Genomic DNA, 21,654 nt, shown 5'->3' with positions numbered 1-21,654 from the left:
TGTGCTGCATCTCTTGCCACAAGCTCAGAAGGGCAGGGTGAAAGCTGGGAGATGGGTGACAGGCACAGAGAGATTTGCACATGGATTATCCCTATCTCTAATCCCATCCCTTTGCTCCTCCTTCCTAGTCCATGCAACAGTTACAGCTCTGGTGTTTAGTACAGGCTCCTCCCTGGCCAAGGTCCACCTCAACACCCAGAACACCTGGAAGTCCCTGATTAAAGAGGCTATTACAGCTATTCCTCCTCCTCAACTCACTCATTTTTAAGCAAAGCTGTCCTCAAACAGCTCTTTAAAAAAGGAGATATTTTCTTCATAACTGGCTTATCAAAAGCCCAATACTTGTAGTCCAGATCATTCATTCTTTGACTTGTGCTTCAGTCAGATTTTTGACAGGCAATTTATCTAAAATACCCTGAAATATCCTTAACCATTTCAAGTGGAAACAGTGTGTCCCACATTGAGTCAAATTTTGTATTCAATGTCAGAAATACATGACAGGTGGTGTGCCGAGGATTCACCATAGACAGTGGATTTATGATTTCCTTTTTTTGTTACTACATTGAGGTTTGATTGGAAACATGCTCAATGATAGGAGATTCTGAAGTTATTCACTACCCATAGCATCCAAAAGGGATCCTGTTACTGAAATAATAAAGCCAAATAGATTCAGAAAAGAAATAAACTTTTAAAATGAAAAAAAAAATCTATTTTTTTTACAGAGCTGCTTCATTATGCACTGCCCACAAGGGTCCATTCTCCCATAACAGCAGCCAGCTCTAAAGGCAAAAAAATAGAATCATGTGACAGATACCGCAATGAACTCAGGAAAATCAGTTTTATTCCTCTCTGTCTCTTGGAATAAAGTTAACACTGAATGATAGGAAACATTCATGTATGGGTGAAGGGAAAAATAAGAATATTGATGCCTGTAAAAAGTGACTTGGAAGTGGCAGACACTAAATAAACAGGATTTTAATATGATGTGAATTACAAGCACTTGATATAGAGGGGATGATATATTGATTTTCCTCATTCTGAACTATGCATGTCACTAAGATCAATGGAAGTCACATACCTATATCAAGGAAATTATAATATGTGGAATTATTTATAGAATGGCTGCTTCAGGTACACACCAATTGCAGCATCATAATGGCCAGACGTATGACTGAGGACAAAGCCATCTATTACATATTGTAAATGATAAAGCATGAATTCCCATCATTGCTTCATTCACCACATTTTTCATAAGTGAAATGTAGAACTAATAGAAGGATTCCTGTACAGCCTTTTTTTAATAAAGAAGCAACAAACATTGTACAGTTTGTCACTAAAAGACAACAATTCCACTTACAAGCTAAGTCATTAAAAAAACAGCTACAGGCAGTATTTTCCAAAACAGAGTTATGCAATGTACACCAAAGTAAATATGCTGAAACTTTGGGAATCAGTTCTGGATTGCTCAAAATTCTGAGGACCCTGAAGAAACTGAAAAACAGCAGCACACAGAAGTCCAGCATCTCCAGGCTTCTGGGGGCAAGAAAGCATGAACCTGTAAGTACATGCTTCCCTTTTCCAACAGCAAAAGCTGTGTCACCACTGGCAGACAAAGTCTAACAGCTGCAGAGGCATCTTTATAATTTTCATATCTCAAAATTATGGCATTTCCAATAAAGTCTGCTTTTGAATCACCTACAGCTCACTTAGTTTCACAGTAGTCTCTACCTCTTATTGTTAACTCTTAAAAGAAGTCTTTCAAAGGTCAATCCAAACTGTTAGGATTCTGGAGGTTAAAATTGAATTTTTCATTCTACTTATTCTTTTGAAAGGCTTAAAAGCAATTTGTGGCAATCAGCACAAAGGGATTCAATTGGCAAAGTTTAACAAAGTGATCTAGAGAAGATTCATTGGGGAAAAGACTGCTAAAATTGCAAATTAAACAGCAAATAGTTTTTCTCTGTCTGTCCTTGAAAGAAAATAGGTTCTTTTAGATGTGAAAATCATTCTAAAAGCTTCTAAAAGTACCTAATGAAAATTTTAGAAATGCACAGCATTCAAAAGTAATCAAATAAAAAAGAATGATGGAAAAGTAATCAAATAAAAAAGAAACTACAAAAGGACAAGTGCAACACTGGCTACCAAACAAGTCTGTTGACCTCATTCAAAAAAGCCTCAAAACCACAGTTGCCGAACTCTCCTCAAGTGAAATATAGGACATTTAGCTAAAACACCTGTGGAAATCAAGGTTTTTTTCTCCTCTCCTTTGCCTATCTGCTCTTTCCTTCCCAGTTTGCTGTCTCAGAATGCCTTTCTCTGTGATGCTCCTTTCTGCATCTGCAAACAGGAGCAGTGCCCAGCGGGAGGATCCCTGCCAGGCCAGCCAGGCAGCAGTGCTGTGTCCCTTCTAACACTGCTCCAGAGACACTACAGCCCAGGGGAGTGAGCAGCAGTCCCTGCTCAATTTGTATCTGCGTAACCTTGTTTTGGAAAATAGCAGCAAAGATACAAAACCCTCCCCATCCAAAGATACATCTTAAACTGCTAGACGAACTCTTACTGGGAGCACTGTGGGGTGAAGTGCTATGCTCCCATTTGACGTTTGTACTCCTCTGTTCTGAATTTTTGGGCTTTCATTGACCAACTCATGAGGGAAAAAGAGTATCTGGGGAGGGAAAAGAATAAATTTGGGAGGGGAAAAGAGTAATTTGGCTGGGGTTTTTTTCAAACCTCTAGTTATGTGAACAATGTTAGACTGATAGCAACTAGCATAGTTAGATTTATTTCTTTATTATCCTGATGGTGCAAATTATTTTGTATGCTACTGCCACTACTTGCAAAGCCTTTGCTTTAATCCTCAGACAATCCTATCACCCAAGTCAAAGTCATCGCCCCCTATCCACAACATTTTTCACCTACTTTAGTTCAATTCTGAAATTCATATACAGGGTAAGAGCAAGTTAAAGCTTTTGTCTGTTTGAAACTACAGCATAACTGATAGATTTTACATTTTTGTAATGGTGCTTCAACATCATATAACCATTTGCTTGTTTAATTTTTAAGTATTATTCAGATTTTTTTGCCTTTACACCATTCTTTTGTGACTTCAAATTACTGTTGCCTGCAAATATCACTAATGTGTTCATCTTCTCAACTTTCAAATCAGTCACATGACATAAAACCACTCAAAATAATTTATATTTTGTTCTACAAAAACCTACTAGATTTTTTTAGTAACAAGTTCAGGGTTTTTAAAATTATGTTTATGTCTGTGAAAATTTTCCAATCTACTACTCTACTCAATGCTATTCTAACATTATGGTGATTTTGTGTAATTAATTAGTTTTCCTGTGTCTGGTAACTTACTGTAGCTTACATACTTTATATTTATTGGAGACATAACAGAAAAAAAAAAAAAAGCACTTGAAATGCCAACAAACAAAATTTAACACAGAAAACTCAGAATTCATTAATGATAAAACATGTAGTTATGAAAGACTGCACAAAACTCATTCACTCACTGAATTACTACAGAGGGATTTATGCACGGTACAATACATCCAGAACGATACAGCTCAGTTCAACACACCACATCTCACTGCATTAGCAGCACCTTGTGAACTGAACTTACAACTAAGCCACCTCAGCTCATTTACTCTTTATAAAATTACATTTTTTCTTTAGAACAGCTATCTTTGCCAAAGGACAAAGGGTTTATGTGGGTAAACTTATAGTATTAATCAATACGTTAAGTATCTATTTTGGCAATAATAAATATGAAGGTCCAGAATTACCCATTACAGACTGTAAACATGATTGTTTACTTATTATGATCTTTACAAATCCACCATACAAACAACTTGTGTTTCACAAATGTCCAAGATATGATGATATGATTCAGTTACTTCTTTGCAGGCTGACCAAAATATTTTCTATTAGTTTCGCAGTGATCTTTGCTATATGTTATTCTAGTGTTGGGGATACATATTTTAAAACTCCTATAGACAATATGATTAAAACTGTTATTATATGATTAAAACTATATGATTAAGCTCACTAAAACAATGATGAAAGTTTCTTTAGATAATCTAGCATCTGGATTAATTTTATGATCAAAACTTGTTTACTCAAGAAAGATTTATTCATCAAAGACTCAGGTAATGAGAAATCTTTACATCTTTTAATTACACATTCCTGATAACATCAGACTCAATTTCTGCATAGCTGCAATTTAGAATAAAACATATTTTAATGATCTTCTTCTAAAGCACAGTAAAGATTTTATTAATGGCAAACACCACCAGCCCAAACCTACTTGGATGTTTCTTTTCAATAACACAGACTAGTAAGAATTGCCATCTGTAACAAACGTTTCTTTTGCTGTCTCAATATTTGTGTAGATGTTGAACACATTATTTAATGACTGTGCAAATATTTTTAAAATACCCTCAAAACTGAAATATAACTTTTTGTAAAGCAACTGCTGTTCAGACTGCTGCTCAGATTCTACAGTCACTGACCCTTGCAAGGTTTCATCCATCTATCTATCTATCTATCTATCTATCTATCTATCTATCTATCTATCTCAGAAACTGTCAATTACTGATAAAACACACAGCTGCAAAGACCCTGCACTCCAGAGGTGACTTAGCAGCAGTCGGGCTGCTGCTCAGCCAGGCTTGGCCTCTGCTGGGCATTTAGAACCAGCCTTAGACCCTCTGTGCTGGTGGTCCTGGCCTAGCTCAAAGTGCATGGAGCCACACCTACCTCCTCATGCAATCCAGTGCCCGAATGAAGAAGTCTTTGTGCAGCTGGTGCTCGTCCCTCAGGATGGAGCACTGCTCCAGCGTCACTGACATGGATGTCCTGTCTTTGGCACTTTTGCAGCAGGTGAAGCGCACTCCATTCAGCTTCCGGCAAATCTGAAACATAGACAGGCCCCACAGGTTAGCAATTATTCTCCACCCGGCAGGCTGTGCAGCCCCAACTACTCTGCAAGCCCAGAAAGTGCATCCAGAGAGCTACAGCATTTCTCAAGAAGAAAGCACCTATTAAAAGTTAGTACCGGTACATTAAATTCCTGAATTTGACATAGGATTTTTATAACTATAAAAGAAATTTTTTTATAACTAGAAAAGAAACAATTTCTTCACTGTTTCCTCACTTAATCTAGCAACCACCCTGTTAAATTAAAGCTTAATTGTCTGAATACCTAATAAATAAAGAAAAACCTTGATAAGTCTTAACTCACAAAGATGAATGCAGATTAAATTCCTGTGACGGTATGGAGTCAGACACATCTGAACTTATATAGCTTTTATTTCGACAGGTAAACTGTTCAATGTATGGATCACAATTAATAAAGTTTAACACAAATGACTGCCATGGATTGTCTACTTTCACTTATATTTAAAAAAGTTACAACACATAAAGGAAACGACATTTTGGAGGATGATTACTCCCCTTAAGAATCAGTCGGTGGTTGTAACATTCTATTAGTTTATACTTCAGTTTCAAACAATATTTTACTAGAAAATGAAAAATCTCAAGGAGAGCTGCTGTGCCCAAGTGTGGGTCTACCTTTCCCCAGATATAATTTGTCCTGGGAAAAAGTAATAATTTGCTTACACCTATCCCTGGAGAATCATAGGTATAATTTTGAAGTTTAAACCTCAAAATGTTTGTGAGAAGAGGTTAAGGAAATAAACTACAGCAGTAATCACAAAAAGGAACTTCCCACATTGGCTATCATGAGAGAGCTTGCAGGATGAACTGGAACATGATCTCCACAATGACAGTTCAGCAAATAAGTGTTTCTTCATCTGCTAATTGCACTCTCAGAAATTCTATTAAAATCAATAAATACTATTAAATTCTATTTAAATCAGAAAATACTTAGAGCCTTTAAGTTCTTTGTGATACCATGGTGAGGCAATCTCAAAAGTTTAATTTAGGGAATCAATTAAGGGAATCAATTATTACTTAGAATCCAAAGAGGTACAGGATAGTGAAGGAGAACCTATGAGTATTTATTCTATCCTATAATTTAAAATTTTAAAAGTTAAATTTGTTTAAAAATTTGAACAGTTGCACTGGGATTTAAAACAAGTACTATATGATAATTTTCTTAAATAACGGTGTGAAAGAAGTTAACTCTATAATTGAAGAGATTAATTCTCTTTGCACTAGTATCTTTGGAAGTCCATGATTCACGGGGGCTATTTGACGTGAATGAGTCCTAAAAAAAATTTTAAATATTAAAAAATCATTAAAAAAATAAAGTAAAAAATCCCAGGTAATTATTCTAGATGAGTGATGGGCTCTGATGTAGGGAGACATAGGAGGAGAGGAAAAAGACAACTTCTATTAAATTTATTCTTACAGTCCAATTTTATCAAGGATTACATGCAGGTACAGATACATACGTGGAATCTCGTACACCTACTGCAATAAAAAAAGTGATATGCACAGCTACTGCACTGACAAAGTTTTATTCTTACATCTTTTTCAAGAAATAAATGGAATATAGAATAACACTGTGTAGATCACTGGAACCAGAATTGTTGAGGACTCCCCGTGTGTGGAGACACGAGGTTTGACTCTATGTTTCAGAAGGCTGATTTATTATGTTATGATATATATTATATTAAAATACTACATTAAAACTATACTAGAAGAACAGAGAGAAGAGATCATCAGAAGGCTTGAAAGAACAAGAACAGAATAGAATACATAACAAAATCTTGTGACTCTCAGAGTCCGATGCAGCTGCATCTGTGATTGGCTCTTAATTAGAAACAACCAACATGCACCAATCACAGATGCACCTGTTGCATTTCACAGCAGCAGACATTTATTTGTGACATTTCTTTCTTGACGCCCTCAGCTCCTCAGGAGGGGAAAATACTAGCAAAGGATTTTTCATAAAATATCATAGCTACACAGAAATACACATTTCAGAAAGGTGAAGTAAGGGAACCTAAAGAGAAATAGAATATCATGAACAAAAAACCTGAAACACTCTATATGTCCAAAGAATGCTTTTTACCCATGAAATTATTTTCAGGGAACCCCAAATAGATGGTAAAATACAACTTTCTATACCCAAGGATGTAGCATATTCTTATGTAAATAATTTTGTACTGTATCTTTTACTTTTTTAAAAGCAGTGTTTCATAGTAATTGCAAGACTGGTGCTGCAAGAAAAACATATTTTTCCTTACAAAGGAATTATACTGCAATAGCATGTGATAATATTTATTAACCACACGGCAAAATGTTATTAGTAATATGAAAGTTACAGCACTGTTATTAATACAATGATACAGTTAAGACTGTCTTTTCCCTGGTGTTAAAATTAATGTAAAAAAAAAAAAGTAATGGAAGATGTTATTAATAATTTTGTATGAAATACTTATTTGCCTTGAAGGGTATATACATTTTAAAGTCGCCCAAAACACAAAGCCTTGCTTCACTTTCCGTAGATACCAAAAACTCTCTGCTGGTGTAAGGGGGCAGAGATACCAAGGGTATTTTTCTAAATATAAGACAACTACGTGGCTGAATTTTGCATTCCTGAAAAGCTTGAGCTCTTTATAAACATCTAAGAGTTATTTTCTTGGCCTTTTTATTTTTTTTTTTATGTAAAAAACTTTTTTTTTTTTTTTTTTGCACTGTACTGTGTCTGTTTTCTTGGCCTTTTTATTTTTTTTTATGTAAAAAACTTTTTTTTTTTTTTGCACTGCACTGTGTGCGCAAACCCCACAGAATTGGGAAACAGAAAGGAATTATGGGGGAAAAGTAAAGTAAGTATTAATCACTGTTAGATAAACAATTTTCTTTGTGTTCTCCCTGTGTCTGATTGTCTGTCCTTTGCATGCCTTTTGTGACAAGTTACTTGTGAAATTAATTCAATTACAGAAAATCAAAAGTTGAATAAAGCAATAGCAAAAAAAAAAACCACAAAAAACAGAGCAAGCAATCATTTCCAACATCATACCTCAAGGACACTAAAAACAGAAATTATTTTGAGTAATTTTATATTATCAAAGAACGGAAATTAAACAAATTGCTCAAATTCTAGCAGGTTCTACCAGGTTAAAAAGTGAGAAAAAGAAATTGTCTGCAATTTAGGTGGAAGAAGAAGAGATAAATTTATGAGTGGAATGAGTACATTAAAAACTATTACAGCACATCTGCCTCCTTTAACCAGTGAGTTCTCCAATCATATCCTTAAAATCCATTGCATTTACAGTATCAGCAAGCTTATAAAAATGAGTTCATGATTAGTTCATCAATTTCTTTGAAACAAGAGAGCTTACCGTTGCAGCCAGCCACATAATTTCTACATTCTTTCTCTTTTTGGCCTGGATATTTTGATTAAGACTTTCTAGCAATCCCTTTAAATCATTTTGCTCTTGAAAATGTGGTAAACCTGGAAAAAAAAAGGATGATAAAGTTGCTCATTTTGATAAGGCTGATGGTATGGTTGTCCTGACTAAAGAATGCTTATGGTAAAGAACAGGTCTATTATTTACAGCCTTGTTTTGGAACACAAAAATCAGAAAACAAAACTTGAGTGTATTACAACCTACTTTGATGGGATGTTTTTTATTTTAAAGTCAAAAATTTTGGGTTTGTTTTCAAATTGAAACATCTAATTATTGTTTTGAAATGTGCCTTAGATTTTTATATAATGTAACATAAGGGTTAAACAGCACTAAGTATCCCCTCTAAAAAGTAACAAAGTATATTTCTCCTGAAATTAAGTGAGGTTTTATTTTGAACTAGAAAATTTCAAGTAAATTTCAAGTTTACTTAAAATCCAAAATTTTACCTGCTTGTTCTGGTTATGGCATTTAAGTCCAAGTTTAATTTATCCTACATCTCTAGCAAAAATTCAAGAGTAAGCAATTTAATTTCCCCCTCTGTTTCATATGTATATAGAGGAAGCATTTTTTCTAATGTTACCTTTATCTTCACTAGTTTGGAAAATCAATAAAAACAAGCAGAATCTTTTTCTGAAATGATTTCTTCTCATGGTGGCAAAGTAAAAAGAATTTTAATTATATTTATCACCAAAAAAAGGGGTCAGAAACAAGCGAAACAAAGTGAAACTAAATTATCAATGGATACAGTTTCTTCAAGCAAAGAAAGTAAATTGTCCATCCAGTGAAGGAAAAAAAAACCCACAATCCAGGCCCCAAACTCAAGCCCAAAGACTTATACTCAATTGAAAGAATAAAAATGAGGAAAGTCTTAATGAAGCTCAATATCCATTCTCCTAACATGATCCAAGTTGGAATGATCCCTCAACAGGCTTTTACATCTAATAAATTTTGTAGTTTCCCTTATCCATGATTCATAGTAAGAAGTAATTTACATACATTCAAAAAGAAATAAGTTGCTTCACTCATACTGTGCTGTCTAAAAAAAACCTCAAAAAAACAACAAAAAAAGAAATAGGGAGGAAAATGTACATCCAGAATCTGTTTTGCAACAATTTCAATGCAATGGATTGTTTTAACTGTGTATTACAGGTTCTGACTGTACACTTAGATAATGCAGAGCACATAAAAACACATCACACTCTGCTAGATTATTACAATAATGGGTGCATCTTTTTCTTTAATACATAGAGCACACAATTACAAAGATGCTTTGAGATTATGCAGATGTATCACTAAACAATTTATTCCTTCCAGGCAGCTTTCCTTTCATTCACAGCAGAAAATGCGACATCTCAGAGGGGTGACTGCACCACAGGTACAGCAAGAGTCTCCTAATTTATAGTACTGGCAAATGAGTCACGCTCATTGGCTGGAAATGATCAATTGCTTAAACTCCTTGGGTCCCCCACAGCATTAAACCACCAAATCAGGCTTATAGATTATAAGGGGGAGGAGCCTGGAAATACCAAACAGCCTTGTTGTTTTCATTATATACTACTAAACAACAATCTTATATTTTTGGACCCCTACTATCCTTAGCATTTCTATAAAAGTGGTACCATTTTGGTGCTTCAATCAGAGCTATATTTGGTCAGCATTTTTGGTAGGAATCTTGCTGGAAACATGCTCTTATTTTAAGTTTCTGCTAAAAGAATTTAAGAGGTTAAGAAATGGGTAAATGATGAAGTGTATGTTTATCTTAAAGAAGATAGAAAGTCAGTGGATGCTTAGTTACAAGCAAGAATATTGGCAATACAGACACAAGAGGAAAACTAACAGGAAAGGTGGCAATACCTTTCTGGGAGTGGAAAATTGAATTTTCTGAAAGGGAATATATGAATGAAGCAGCAGGCCAGGGAGGCTGCCAAGAGTGGATGCAACAGCCTGGCAAATAGGGCTGCGAGTCCTCAAATTCTGTTGGGCTTTATGAGCACTCTTTGGAACTAACAGCTTTGGGAACACAGTCCTGCATTTATTTTGTAGCACAGATTTGGCACTACAGGAAATTATCTGGATAGGTGGGATAAAACCATCAAAGAGCCATCAATATTGAATGCCTCTCACTTGGCCTCAGCACCAGGGCTGCTGCCAGCCTTGTATGGAAATTTGTTTTCCAGAGGTTGGGGAACAAGAGTGGGATTAAAGTTCTCCCCTAAATGAACAAGTTTGAGAGCTTCACTTTTTTCCCAGGGGGCTGGCTTAAAAGGCACATTTCTCCAAGGCAAAAGGGGGATTCTGTATGCTGGCAGGGAGCTACTGGTAAGGGCAGTGGAACCAAAAGGTGCTTTGTGTTCTGTAAGAAATTGCATAAAGAAGAGACTCAGTTTTTAAAGGTAGAGAAAAAAGTAAGAAAGTTATAATAACCAGAAAATACATGATGAACTAGACAAGATTAGTTCTCAAAAGCCTTCACAGTCTGAAAGAAGTCCAGGAACTGTGTGGCTCACTAACAATCCTGCGGGAAGGCAGTACAAGCTTAAATTCTGTAAATGAAAGGCAGCCAATACTATCTGCATGCAAATTTTTGCTTTTATAAAATAAAATCCATGTATGAGGTAGCAGATCTACCTTAGTCCTAACCTGAATGAGGTTAGTTTTTTGAGGATATTTGATTCCCCTAAATTAATCACCCAACTTGTTGTATGAATTTCTCTGTAGGCATCCTAGAAATACTAGGTCTGTGAGTGGATGGATGGGTATCCTGCCCACCATTCAGGAAGAAAGCTTTTGTTTCTGTCAAAATTATTAACAAATTTAAGTCATCCTGATATAAGAGATAAACATATTCATACACATGTGATGTATCAAAGATTTACACAGCATTTAAAAATCAGGCTGTTAAATCTGCAACATTTGGGACTATAGTTTGTAGTTTGGGCATTAAAACAGGTTTAGATTGATGGGAATGTTTTTTCAGTCCTTGCTTTTGGCAATCAGAGTAACAGCATAGTACTGTTTATGTTTATAATACGGAATTTCTATAGAAGTGGAACAGGGCCTATTCTAATGAAACCTTGTTATTCACATAATGATGATGTGGCTCATTGCTTGTACCTGCATCTGCAGAGTTCTCCGTGGTTCACCAAACCTCAACACATTTTCCAAATAAGAACAGAGGGTATGACTGAAGCTGATGAAATTTCCTACCAAGTATTTCTGTCCAAATACAGTAGGCACAGAGTGTCTTCTACATGAAATATTAAAAAACTTATTATTTTAATAACTTAAAATAGCTGTTCAGTTCATCATTCCTCTGTTTCATTTTCTCTGTAGTTTCTGCTGTGGCACTCAGCCTGGAATCTCTCTTGAGATCAACAGGGTCATGTACAGATACAAAATGTTTAAATTTATGGAACAAGTTATAGAATTCTGCTAATATTAGTGTCTTATAACCTTTTACCCATCAAAGCTTTTCAAGGCCACGTGGACATTGCATTATTTTGTACTCACAATCAGGAGGCATTTTTTCTGTAAATAACTTGTAATATTCCTTGAGAAGTTCTAAGTTTTCCTGGTTAATGTTTTCCTGCAAAGTGGTATCTCCAAACCTATGAAAATACACAATAAATTATGAAAAAAACCCCAAAACCCACAAATAAAAAAAAGATAAATTATCCTTCATAATTAATTCTTTGCATAAAGAAATAACTTTGTTTTTATATTACTTGTCTTACAGTATATAATTATATATTTTCTTATATATAATGCTTAATGCATTAGATTTTGTCAAACATGCAGTAGTTAAGTTCTTATATGCTTTAGAACTAATTTTTGGAAATGAGATCCTCACTGATGCATACTTCTTCCAAAAGTTCATTAACAAAGCAATCTATTTGCAAGCATGTAATAAGGCACTTATTTTTTTTTGCCCTCACAAATCCTGAATAAATGGAAAGGCACTTTTGGGGAATTCCAAATGGTACCATAGGCAGAGAATACCAACTCCTCCATCTCTTAGTGCAGCTGTTGCTTAAGCATATTAATTTCTCTAAGAGCTGGACAATATTGAAGTGACACAAGATGGAAGAGAAGCTTATCTACAAACTAGCTATAGCTATAAAAACAAATATCTTTCTCTCTAAGATCAAGATTTCTACAACAGCCACATTTCACATGCCAAGAAAATAAATCTCACGGTACTACAGGAGATATGATTGTAAAGACACGAATGTCCCTGTGCAGTTAGGGCCAAGTTTTTGCAATTCATCTTTAGAATAGCTTTGAAATGGAAATGGAGGAGTACAGGAAGAGAGGCATGGGCAGGTAAGTGAGAAACTCAGGTAGAGAGAAGGGGACACAGATCAGAAGACACCAAATATACTGCTATATTGTGTACAAGGGAAGCAAATATTTCAATGGGGCACAGGGAGAAGATGTGACTACTTCCTCAATAGCCATTGCTGCATTGTCACATGAGAACGTTTCTATTAAATCAGAAATATGGTCAAGTGTATTCTATCAAAAAACAAATAAAAAGATTTTTTTTTTCTAATAGAGTAACATTTCCTAGAAATTTGCCAAAAAAATGTTTTTATATTCTCATGTTCTTTATCCCACAAAACCCTCCATATTTTTAGCCAAAAATCATGTGCAGTGTTTTCAGTCTCAAAAACAAATGTACAACTTTAGGATTAAGTTAAGCAATATTTTGAATTAAGACAAAAGCAGACTGTAACTGCATACAGAAAAGCAGCTTCTGCATTGAACTTATTTGCTTGGTAGATATTAGTACATATCCATATTTATAGATATGTGGCTATTATGTTTTCTCTCATGGCTTTCTTTGTGCACAATGTAAAATGACCACCAGGAACAATACCTCCTACCACTTCACTTGCAAGCCAGGCATCTTTTCATACCAACTCCTCTACAAGCCCCCAGGTAATCAGGCTATTTCTAAACCTTGTCAAATTTTTCCTCAGAACATTGGTAACACTCAGTCCTTCCCACCTATCTCACACATGTAAGCTCCCACTGGCCTGCTTCTTGGTTACCACCTCATGTCTTATCTCTCATTTTCTGAGTGCCCCATTCAGAACTGTCATGACTGATTTTGTTGGTTTTGCTCATTATGAGTTTGGCCATATCACTGCTCTCAACGCTTTCGTCTTTATGGCACCGAGAACAACCTCTTTTCATTTTCAAGAAGTTCCCAAGTTCTCTAACCAATTATCCAACTCTTTCACCAGTAAAATGCCAATTTTTTCTGTCTTTCGTTTCAGTCTATGTCTCCCATTTCAATTTTCTGCCTCAATTTTCTCACATATCACCACTCAACTTGGAAAAGTGTTCCATAAACATTCACAAAGCTACCTGATGGCATTCTTTAGTAGACTTCTTTAAGAGACTGATTTTACTTGGCTGTCTACAATGAGCAGGAGGTGAAATCTTGTGGTGCTTAACTTCTTGCCTATTATCCAGGTTAAGGATTTTCACTGTCTCGCTCTATCACTCCAGCTACAGCTTTACTATAAGCTTTTGGCTTACAGCAAACGCAAGCTAAAGATAAGTATTATGTATTTTGGATGCTCTGTTAATAAAAGCAGCTAAAAGAAAAAAAAGTTTTTAAAAAGTAGCTGTCTGTATTGACATCTTGACTTCTACCTTTCAGTTTTAGCACTGCACAAATATGGTAATTTAACATGACCGACAGATACCCTTCTCTTGGAAGAGAAAATTAATACATTTGTGAAACTTTGAATATTATTATACTAATTCATTCGTTTCCAGCAAGCTGTTGCAGAGGAGTACTAATAACACATCAGAACTTTATCAGCCTTCACGTTTCTACAAACATACTACTAATGAATTCCCTATTATTAACTGCAACTCCACAACTGTGGGTAAAAGCCCTAAAAAACGGAGACAATTTCTCTAGCTTATCACTTGTCCAGACTCTTCAACACCTTCTTAAGAACTTTGAATTTTCAAACTTGTTTGAGAATTTCAGAGTACTGCATACAAAAAAATTCTGCATCTGTGAAATATTTTGCACCTGTATCCAAGAGAAACATGGCACTGACTATGTGAAATGAAGCCCTGCTTATGGTCTTATCTTTATCTGGACTTTTTTATTGTTCTACATTGCTTCATAGCTTGTGTTTATTTCCTTTAATACCATTGAAAATATACACTGAGTCAATGTGAGATTTTCCAAGAGCAAATAACAAAAAAGATTTATTTCTAATCCCGAGAGATATCCTGTACCAGCATGGAGTACTTGCACAGAAAATGAAATGTGACTTTTTCTTACCTCTCTGCCAGTGTTTGCTGTTCATTGATTCCAACATTAAAGAGCACTGGATACATGCGAAGCAGCTTTCCTTCTTTAATCTCTTGTGGCAGCAACTCAAACATCTTTGCTGGAAGCTGGACCTCTATAATGTAATGTTCACTACGAAAAATATAAAACAAGAATAAGGAGGGGGTTCTTGAGTGGTCTGCTTAAAATAATCTTCCAAAATTATAGAGAATGTGCAAACTTACAAATCCCTCCCTTTCTCCCTTAATTGAACCATAAAAAGGGATAATTCAGCTTGCTTGTTTTAAGACCATAACAAAGCTATATGAAGAAAGGCAGGTATAACTGTGTATAACTATAAACTAACTTTACTGAAGTGAAAATAGAGATATATAAATCAGGATGAAAGCAGCAAAAAAGTCCTCTGCTACCAAAATATCAATATGAATACCTCAAGTCTTAAAATGCATCTTGCTGAGTTACAAAAACAACTTGCTTCCAAAGTCACAACTTGATCTGGTATCCACTCTAAAAGTAATATGAGCAAAAACGTTTCATAAAAACCCAAAGTAAAACTCGCATTTTCTTCAGTGGTTGGATTTTCTCCCTGGGGCTAGAAAGCATCACCAACAACAAAATTGTGAAGATGATAACTGAAGGCTCATCACACAAACATGAATCCTGATTTCGGAGATATATACCAGTTCTGGGCTTATATTTGTGTTTGGTCTGACTTCTTGAAAAATGTGCTACTTTGGCTGCCAGGCCAAATTCTGATCACATGGAAGCCCCCAGTTGGATTCCACCTTTGAGAACTGGTGCCTCACCCCACAACAGAAACAATGGGGTGATGTTATCTTAGCTTTTATTTGCTTTCTTTTCATTGTTAGAGCAACTAATCTAAATTTAAAAAAGGAAAAAAGAAAAAAAAGAACAGACTAGAAGAAAACCCATTTGTTTCCAGGATCTGGTATTTTAATCAGAGAGGGCTGACTGATAATGGAGGCTGAAATTTTCACTCCTGCAGAGAACATCTGAAATATGAAACCAGCAACAGAGGGTGTTACAGCAACAAAAAGGAAGGAAGATCTGTTCTGCCTACAGAAGCCAGGCCAGGGAAGTGACTCAAGTTTTGTATGTAAATTTAAGACGGATAATCGTTTGCACCTATGTAAACAATCATGAAGTCCCTCCAACTCTTCAATCACATACTTGCTAAAGAATAAAAATGCCCTCTGGAGAATTTGGGTGAGAAAAAGACAGAAAACCTTGAACAAAAATGTCAGTTTCTGCAGTAGCTCTGACACCTTTAGCAAGCTTGACGGATGACTGGCACCAGCTCAAGTGTTTGGAAAAACAGATTTCACTTGGGAGAGCCAGTGGTCATGTTTAAACTTTATCCTGCTCATATGTCTGAGAAAAAAGTAAAATGGATCCAAGGCAGACCTGTGACTGCAATGTAATTGCATTCAGCAAGGGCAGCAACATCTGCTTAGTACAGGCTAGAACTGGCATGCAATCTTTGAGCAAATGCCAGATGTTCCCCACTGAGAGGGAATATCAGTCCTGCGTGGAGAATACATGTCTCAGGGAGGAGGGAAAATCAAAATAGTTCTGCTTCCCAGGTAAGTTTGTGTTTTGTTTAATTAATTCACCCACGTGAAAGAAATAGAGAGCAAAAAAGGAGAGTAAAGAATGTGGTTCCCATGATCTCTGCATAGCAGCATTAATTCTTAGCTTGCCTGGGAGCCCTCCTGCCTGCTGTCAAGTGCTACCAGAACACTCTGGAGATGGAGTGCTTTGATGAGCTTAAGAAAGATTGGTTTAGTCTAATTCAAAGAGCATGCACTACAGAACCAAACTGCCACCAAATTACTTCATTGCTGTATTTCACTACTCCCAAAATCACTACAAATCTCTGCATGTGAAAGAACACTGAGAAATACTGATCTTTAGGCATGATAAATTAGTATCAGAACAGTTTGAGACTTCCCCCTTGTCTTTTTTTTTTTTTTTTTCAGAACACTTTTTGAAGTCTCAGATATAATCCTTGGTAACTTTAAAAAGTCTGCTACCAATTGCACAATGAAAACAATGTGTTTCTGTGTCTGGAAGGAAAAGCCCATAAAGCTATGACAGAGCTGTCTAGAAAGTCCAGGAGTAGTACTGAAGTCAAATGGAGGCAAAAAAAGAAACAATTCAAAGTAGTACTGGAGTACTGGAGGAGATCAGGAGGACTTGTTTGACAACAGTTAGCCAAAAATCTTACAGATCTATGATTGTACTTAAAGAAGAAAAATAAATATAACAGTAAATTTTATCATCATATGCTTTCTCTTTCATGGCTACATTCAGTGCAGAGCTATTAGCCAGGAGTTCGATTGGGTGGGTACAACATTTTCCAATGAGATGCAAAAATCAGTATATAATTTTTAACATTTAATGACCTTTCAGAAAAACAGAGTGGAGAAAGCAAGCATGTGCTTTAAGAGACTAAATAATAAATCTTCATCTATTGAGGAAGAAACTGTATAAATTTAGATTTTAAATATTTAAATGTATATGATTTTCCTAAACAGAACTGCTTAAAAATATCCCTCTCTAACTTTCTTTGCATTATTCTTTAATATTTGTTATCATCACAAATGAAGATAGACAAACACTTGTAATCCTGGTAGAATGCTTCTAAATGGTACCCCCCACATGGCTGAGGCTCATGGATCCTGCAGCTGTTCTGAGTTGGCCAAAATCACACGCCTTTAACTTACTGCAGTAAACCCATAACAAGTAATTTACACGGACTTTGGTCAGTCACAGCAACTCAGCTTGGAGGTTCTTTACCCAGCTCTTCTTTCAGCTGAGTGCAATGTTTTAGATAACTTCAGTGTGGGTTTAAGTGCTAGTCCAGTCAGCATCAACAACTTCATAGTGCAATCTGTTTCAGTCCCTCACCACCCTCAGAGCAAAGAATTTCCTCCTAACATCTGATCTAAATCTCCCTTCTTTTAGTTTGAATACATCACCCCTTGTCCTATCTCTCCATGCCCTTGTAAAAAGTCTCTCTTGTAATCTCATTTGGTACTGGAAAATGCTGTAAGGTCTCCCCAGAGCCTTGTCTTCTCCAGGCTGAACACTCCCAAGTCTCTCAGCCTGTCTCCATGAGAAATGCTCCAGCCCTCTGATCATCTTCATTAAGCCCTCTGGTCTCCAATAGGTCCACATCATTCTTATGTGGGGTCCCAGAGCTGCATGCAGTACTGCAGGTGGGGTCTCATGAGGATAGAATAGACAGGGAAAGCCAACTCCTTTGGCCTGCTGGAGGGGAGACCTCATCGCAGTTATAACTTCATCAGGAGGGGAAGCAGCAGGGCAGGCACTGATCTCTTTTCTCCGGTGAGCAGTGACAGGACTCGACTCCAGGAGGAAGCAGCCTGAAGCTGTGTCAGAGGAGGTTTAGGGTGGATGTCAGGAAAAGTTTCTTCAGCCAGAGAGTGGTTGAGCAGGTTGAACTGGCTCCCCAAGGAAGTGTCACAGCACCAAGCCTTATGGAGTTCAAGAAGCACTTGAACTCAGGCACAGGGTGTGATTCTTGGGAAGCCCTGTGCAGAGCCAGGAGTTGGACTTGATGATGCTTGTGGGTCCCTTCTAACTCAAAATATTCTGTGATTCTGTAAACAATGTTCAAAAAGTGCCTATTTTGGCCTGTAATAAAAGAATGCGAGTTCCTGAACAGAATTTCACCTCCCCTGGGTGGCTGGTATCTACTACCCACACCAGCAGATCAGTGCACTACTAGACAGTGCCACACACTTTGGATTGATTTGTTTGTGCACACAGAATGTCAGGTTTAAGTACTTCCCTAGAAAAAACAATTACAAGTGAATATACTGACTCTTCAAAATTAGAATTTGTAGTTTGATTTTCTGTCTTGCGTTTTTACAGTCTAGTACTCTCATTTATTGAGCCATATCATGTAACAACCAAAATAAAAATGGAGGGTTTCTTAAACAATTATTAGAAAATAACTAGATTTTCACCATCTTCTCTTTTTATGGTTGACTTCCAGTGCTGTTTGATAGGAGCAGTCTCATCACAGCTCTAATAATTGGACTCCTCCACACAAGCCTTACAGATTTTTTTTCTGATACGAATCCCTCATCCAGTGAATATCTGCCAGTAAGTACAGTACAGCAATCACGGGCTGTAGTTCTTCTTCCTAAACACTGACTGCTCCATCAATCCAGAATGCCTGAGGCAGCTGAAAGTTCAAATCTAGGACCTCCTGCTGTGACAGCTCAGTGTACCACAGTAATGGCAGCAAACCAGCAAATGTAGATGCTGGATTTTTCTGGATTTTTCACTGCTGTCATTTACAAAGGATGTATTTCTTCTGTTTTATCCACACATCATAATTATTCTTAATTATTCCCAATGTATTGCCGGTGATACTTCAGCCTTCCTGTTATTTATTTCAATCCTTTCTCAAAAAGCCCATACAGTGAGAGTCAATCATCCAGAATAATTAAGTACATCAGTGGTGAAAGACCCCTTCAGAGGAAACATATATTTTCTAGAAGTTGCTGATTTTAGCTGAATTTAATTTACAGTCATTGTAAAAATAATGATACTATTAAGGAAGTGATTTCTGCAAAATAAAAGCATTTGGAGCTTCAGACTAGAATAATAATAAAGATGAAAAATCCAAACCAATCTTGTTAACCCTCAAATAGCCAAAATTAATGGAGTATTGCAGTTTATGTCCTGATATTCAGCAGTACTTACATGAGATTCATAAATGATAAGTGATTTTGTGCAAGGATTTCTGAGACTGCATATGTCCTGTGGGATTTTCAGCAGCTAAAAAACGTTTCCATTTTTAAAAGTGACTGCTAAGTTTTGAATGCTAAGTGGCATCCGATTTTTTTGGTTTCCATCTTAAAAACAATCAAGGCCCAACTCTTGGAATTGCAATTTCATTTCAAACACTGAAATAGAAATTTGGGACATTCAAAACCAAAGTTTCTCAGTTACAGACCACATTTGTAAATAATGACTTTTTCACCTGTCTAGGATTCAGTATCTATGTGTGAATAATGCACCAGCAGCTCTGCACAACATAGACGTTGTTCTGATTAATTTGTATTAGTAACTGGAACTTTTAGCTTTTTATCAGGAGAGTAACCCAGAGCTTACTGGCTTTTAGAATCCCTACTACCTCACCTTCTGAAAAGTAAAACTATTGCGCTTTCAATAAAATAGAATTCAGCAACAAGAAAACCATTCGGTTTCATGGGCTACAGATTAAAACTGTAGCTTTGTTTCCTGGGCTCCAAGAAACAAAGTTCTTACCGCCTTCCAGTTATAATAGGCAAAAAATCTTCTGACTTGGCTTCAATTACTTTAAACATTACTTTCTGCAAATCTGAAATGCCCACAGCCATATCTTCTAGCATCCCTGCTTCTTCACCTACATGAAAAGATTAAAGAGATTATTAACAGAGTTGGCAGATCGGTCACTGTATAGGTTAGAGTAAAGTAATATAAGGATTATATTTTCCAAACTAAATCACAGTTCTAAATCCACATTACAGTAATCTACATAAAACCAGACTAATTTCTTGAACTGCTGACAATTCTGTGGCCTAAATGGTAACTATGAGTATTAAGCAGGTCTGAAAATCAGCCTGCTCTACACAGGCATAGAATAACCTCAGAAAAGCCATTTTTGTCTATTCTGAAAGTGTTCAAAAGCCTTTCCTGCTGATGGAGGACAAAAGTTTTGAGAATAACAACAAGTATCATGCAATATGGAGAAGACAGCTATCTCCAAGTGAGCACCTGCATTAAAAAGCTGCACAAATGCTATATTCCTCTACTTTAGCCAAAACCTCTGATTCAGATAATGATTCCAATAGATGTAGTTCAAAGTTGAGAACATAAGGCAATTTCTTGTTCAAAATTTCCTTTTTAAGACATATCAAATAATGGCATCCATAACAAACTATGAAACAGTTTTCAGGCTATCTTCACATTATCAGCACTGGTGATCAGGGCTGAGGCTGATAAAGGCAGTAAGTATTTAAATCTGCTGTTTCGGTTAGCTTTATAAATCTGGTATTTTGGGTCAGGTCTGCATGGAACAATTAGCAGGTCATGTTCTCTGAGGAACTCAGAATGAAATAGATTAATAATTTTTGTGCAGAATTGGCAACACAGTATCAATGACTTCAGCTGAGCTATTATGTGCAAGTCTACTGTCCTGTAAGGACAATATTGGATTCAACAAGCCAAATTACTGGAAACAGAGCAGAGGTTAAAATAAGAACTTCCTGGGTAACTTCTGGGCCAGGTACCTAAGGAACTTTGTCCAAGAACAATACTTACTATATGTACTAAGGAGTCCTTCATATTGCACAAGCAATCCAACAGTATGAAGCTGTTGTAAAAATCCTTGATCATGTAAACTTGAGTGCAGTTTGATTATGAAACCACAGACCAATCCAGCAAGCTGTAAAGATAATTAAAACACGTGCAACTAAGAGGTGTACTGTTACAGGACAAATAGTTAAAATAAGGTTTGCTATCATTATACACAACAGAGGTAACACCTACATATTTAGGAAAACAGCATAGGTATTTCTGTTTAGTGACTATATACATGATTTCATAATGTATTTTGATGCTGCTTTTTTTTTGGGTGTATAAAGTAGTGAAATATTCTGTTCATTTATATTATATAAGCTTAATTTGTTTTGTGTCACTATATGTAATTTACACTGACATAAATCAGACCAGAACCTCACTTGTCAGGCTTTAAACATGCGAGATTGTGAATTATGATGTGAATAAAACATGTGAATGATGGTGGATTTGAAAGTGGTTCAACATCTAATGCAACTGAATCTCCTTGGCAGTTGCAACATACAACTTAAGGGAGAAATTAAGTGAAATATTTAGAGAAAA

The 21,654-nt window shown here is 36.1% G+C and overlaps 1 protein-coding gene across 8 annotated transcripts in view; it reads right to left on the bottom strand.

Annotated features, from left to right (window-relative positions):
* INPP4B (inositol polyphosphate-4-phosphatase type II B) overlaps positions 1-21,654 on the bottom strand; it is a 319,336-nt gene that overhangs the window by 36,783 nt on the left and 260,899 nt on the right. For all 8 annotated transcript variants that reach the window (XM_041411957.1, XM_041411958.1, XM_041411961.1 and 5 more), the window contains 6 exons: positions 21,076-21,199; positions 20,041-20,158; positions 14,704-14,844; positions 11,901-11,998; positions 8,322-8,434; positions 4,768-4,922 (listed from right to left, as the gene is read on the bottom strand). In XM_041411957.1, coding sequence (XP_041267891.1) covers positions 4,768-4,922; positions 8,322-8,434; positions 11,901-11,998; positions 14,704-14,844; positions 20,041-20,158; positions 21,076-21,199 — 749 coding nt within the window. The remainder of the gene's footprint in view (positions 1-4,767; positions 4,923-8,321; positions 8,435-11,900; positions 11,999-14,703; positions 14,845-20,040; positions 20,159-21,075; positions 21,200-21,654) is intronic.

This window comes from Onychostruthus taczanowskii, unplaced genomic scaffold, assembly GCF_017590055.1.
Source record: "Onychostruthus taczanowskii isolate IOZ18803 unplaced genomic scaffold, ASM1759005v1 scaffold38, whole genome shotgun sequence".
Lineage (NCBI taxonomy): Eukaryota > Metazoa > Chordata > Aves > Passeriformes > Passeridae > Onychostruthus > Onychostruthus taczanowskii.
The sequence above is the reverse complement of the archived record's forward strand: the minus strand, read 5'-3'. Positions and strand labels throughout refer to the sequence as shown.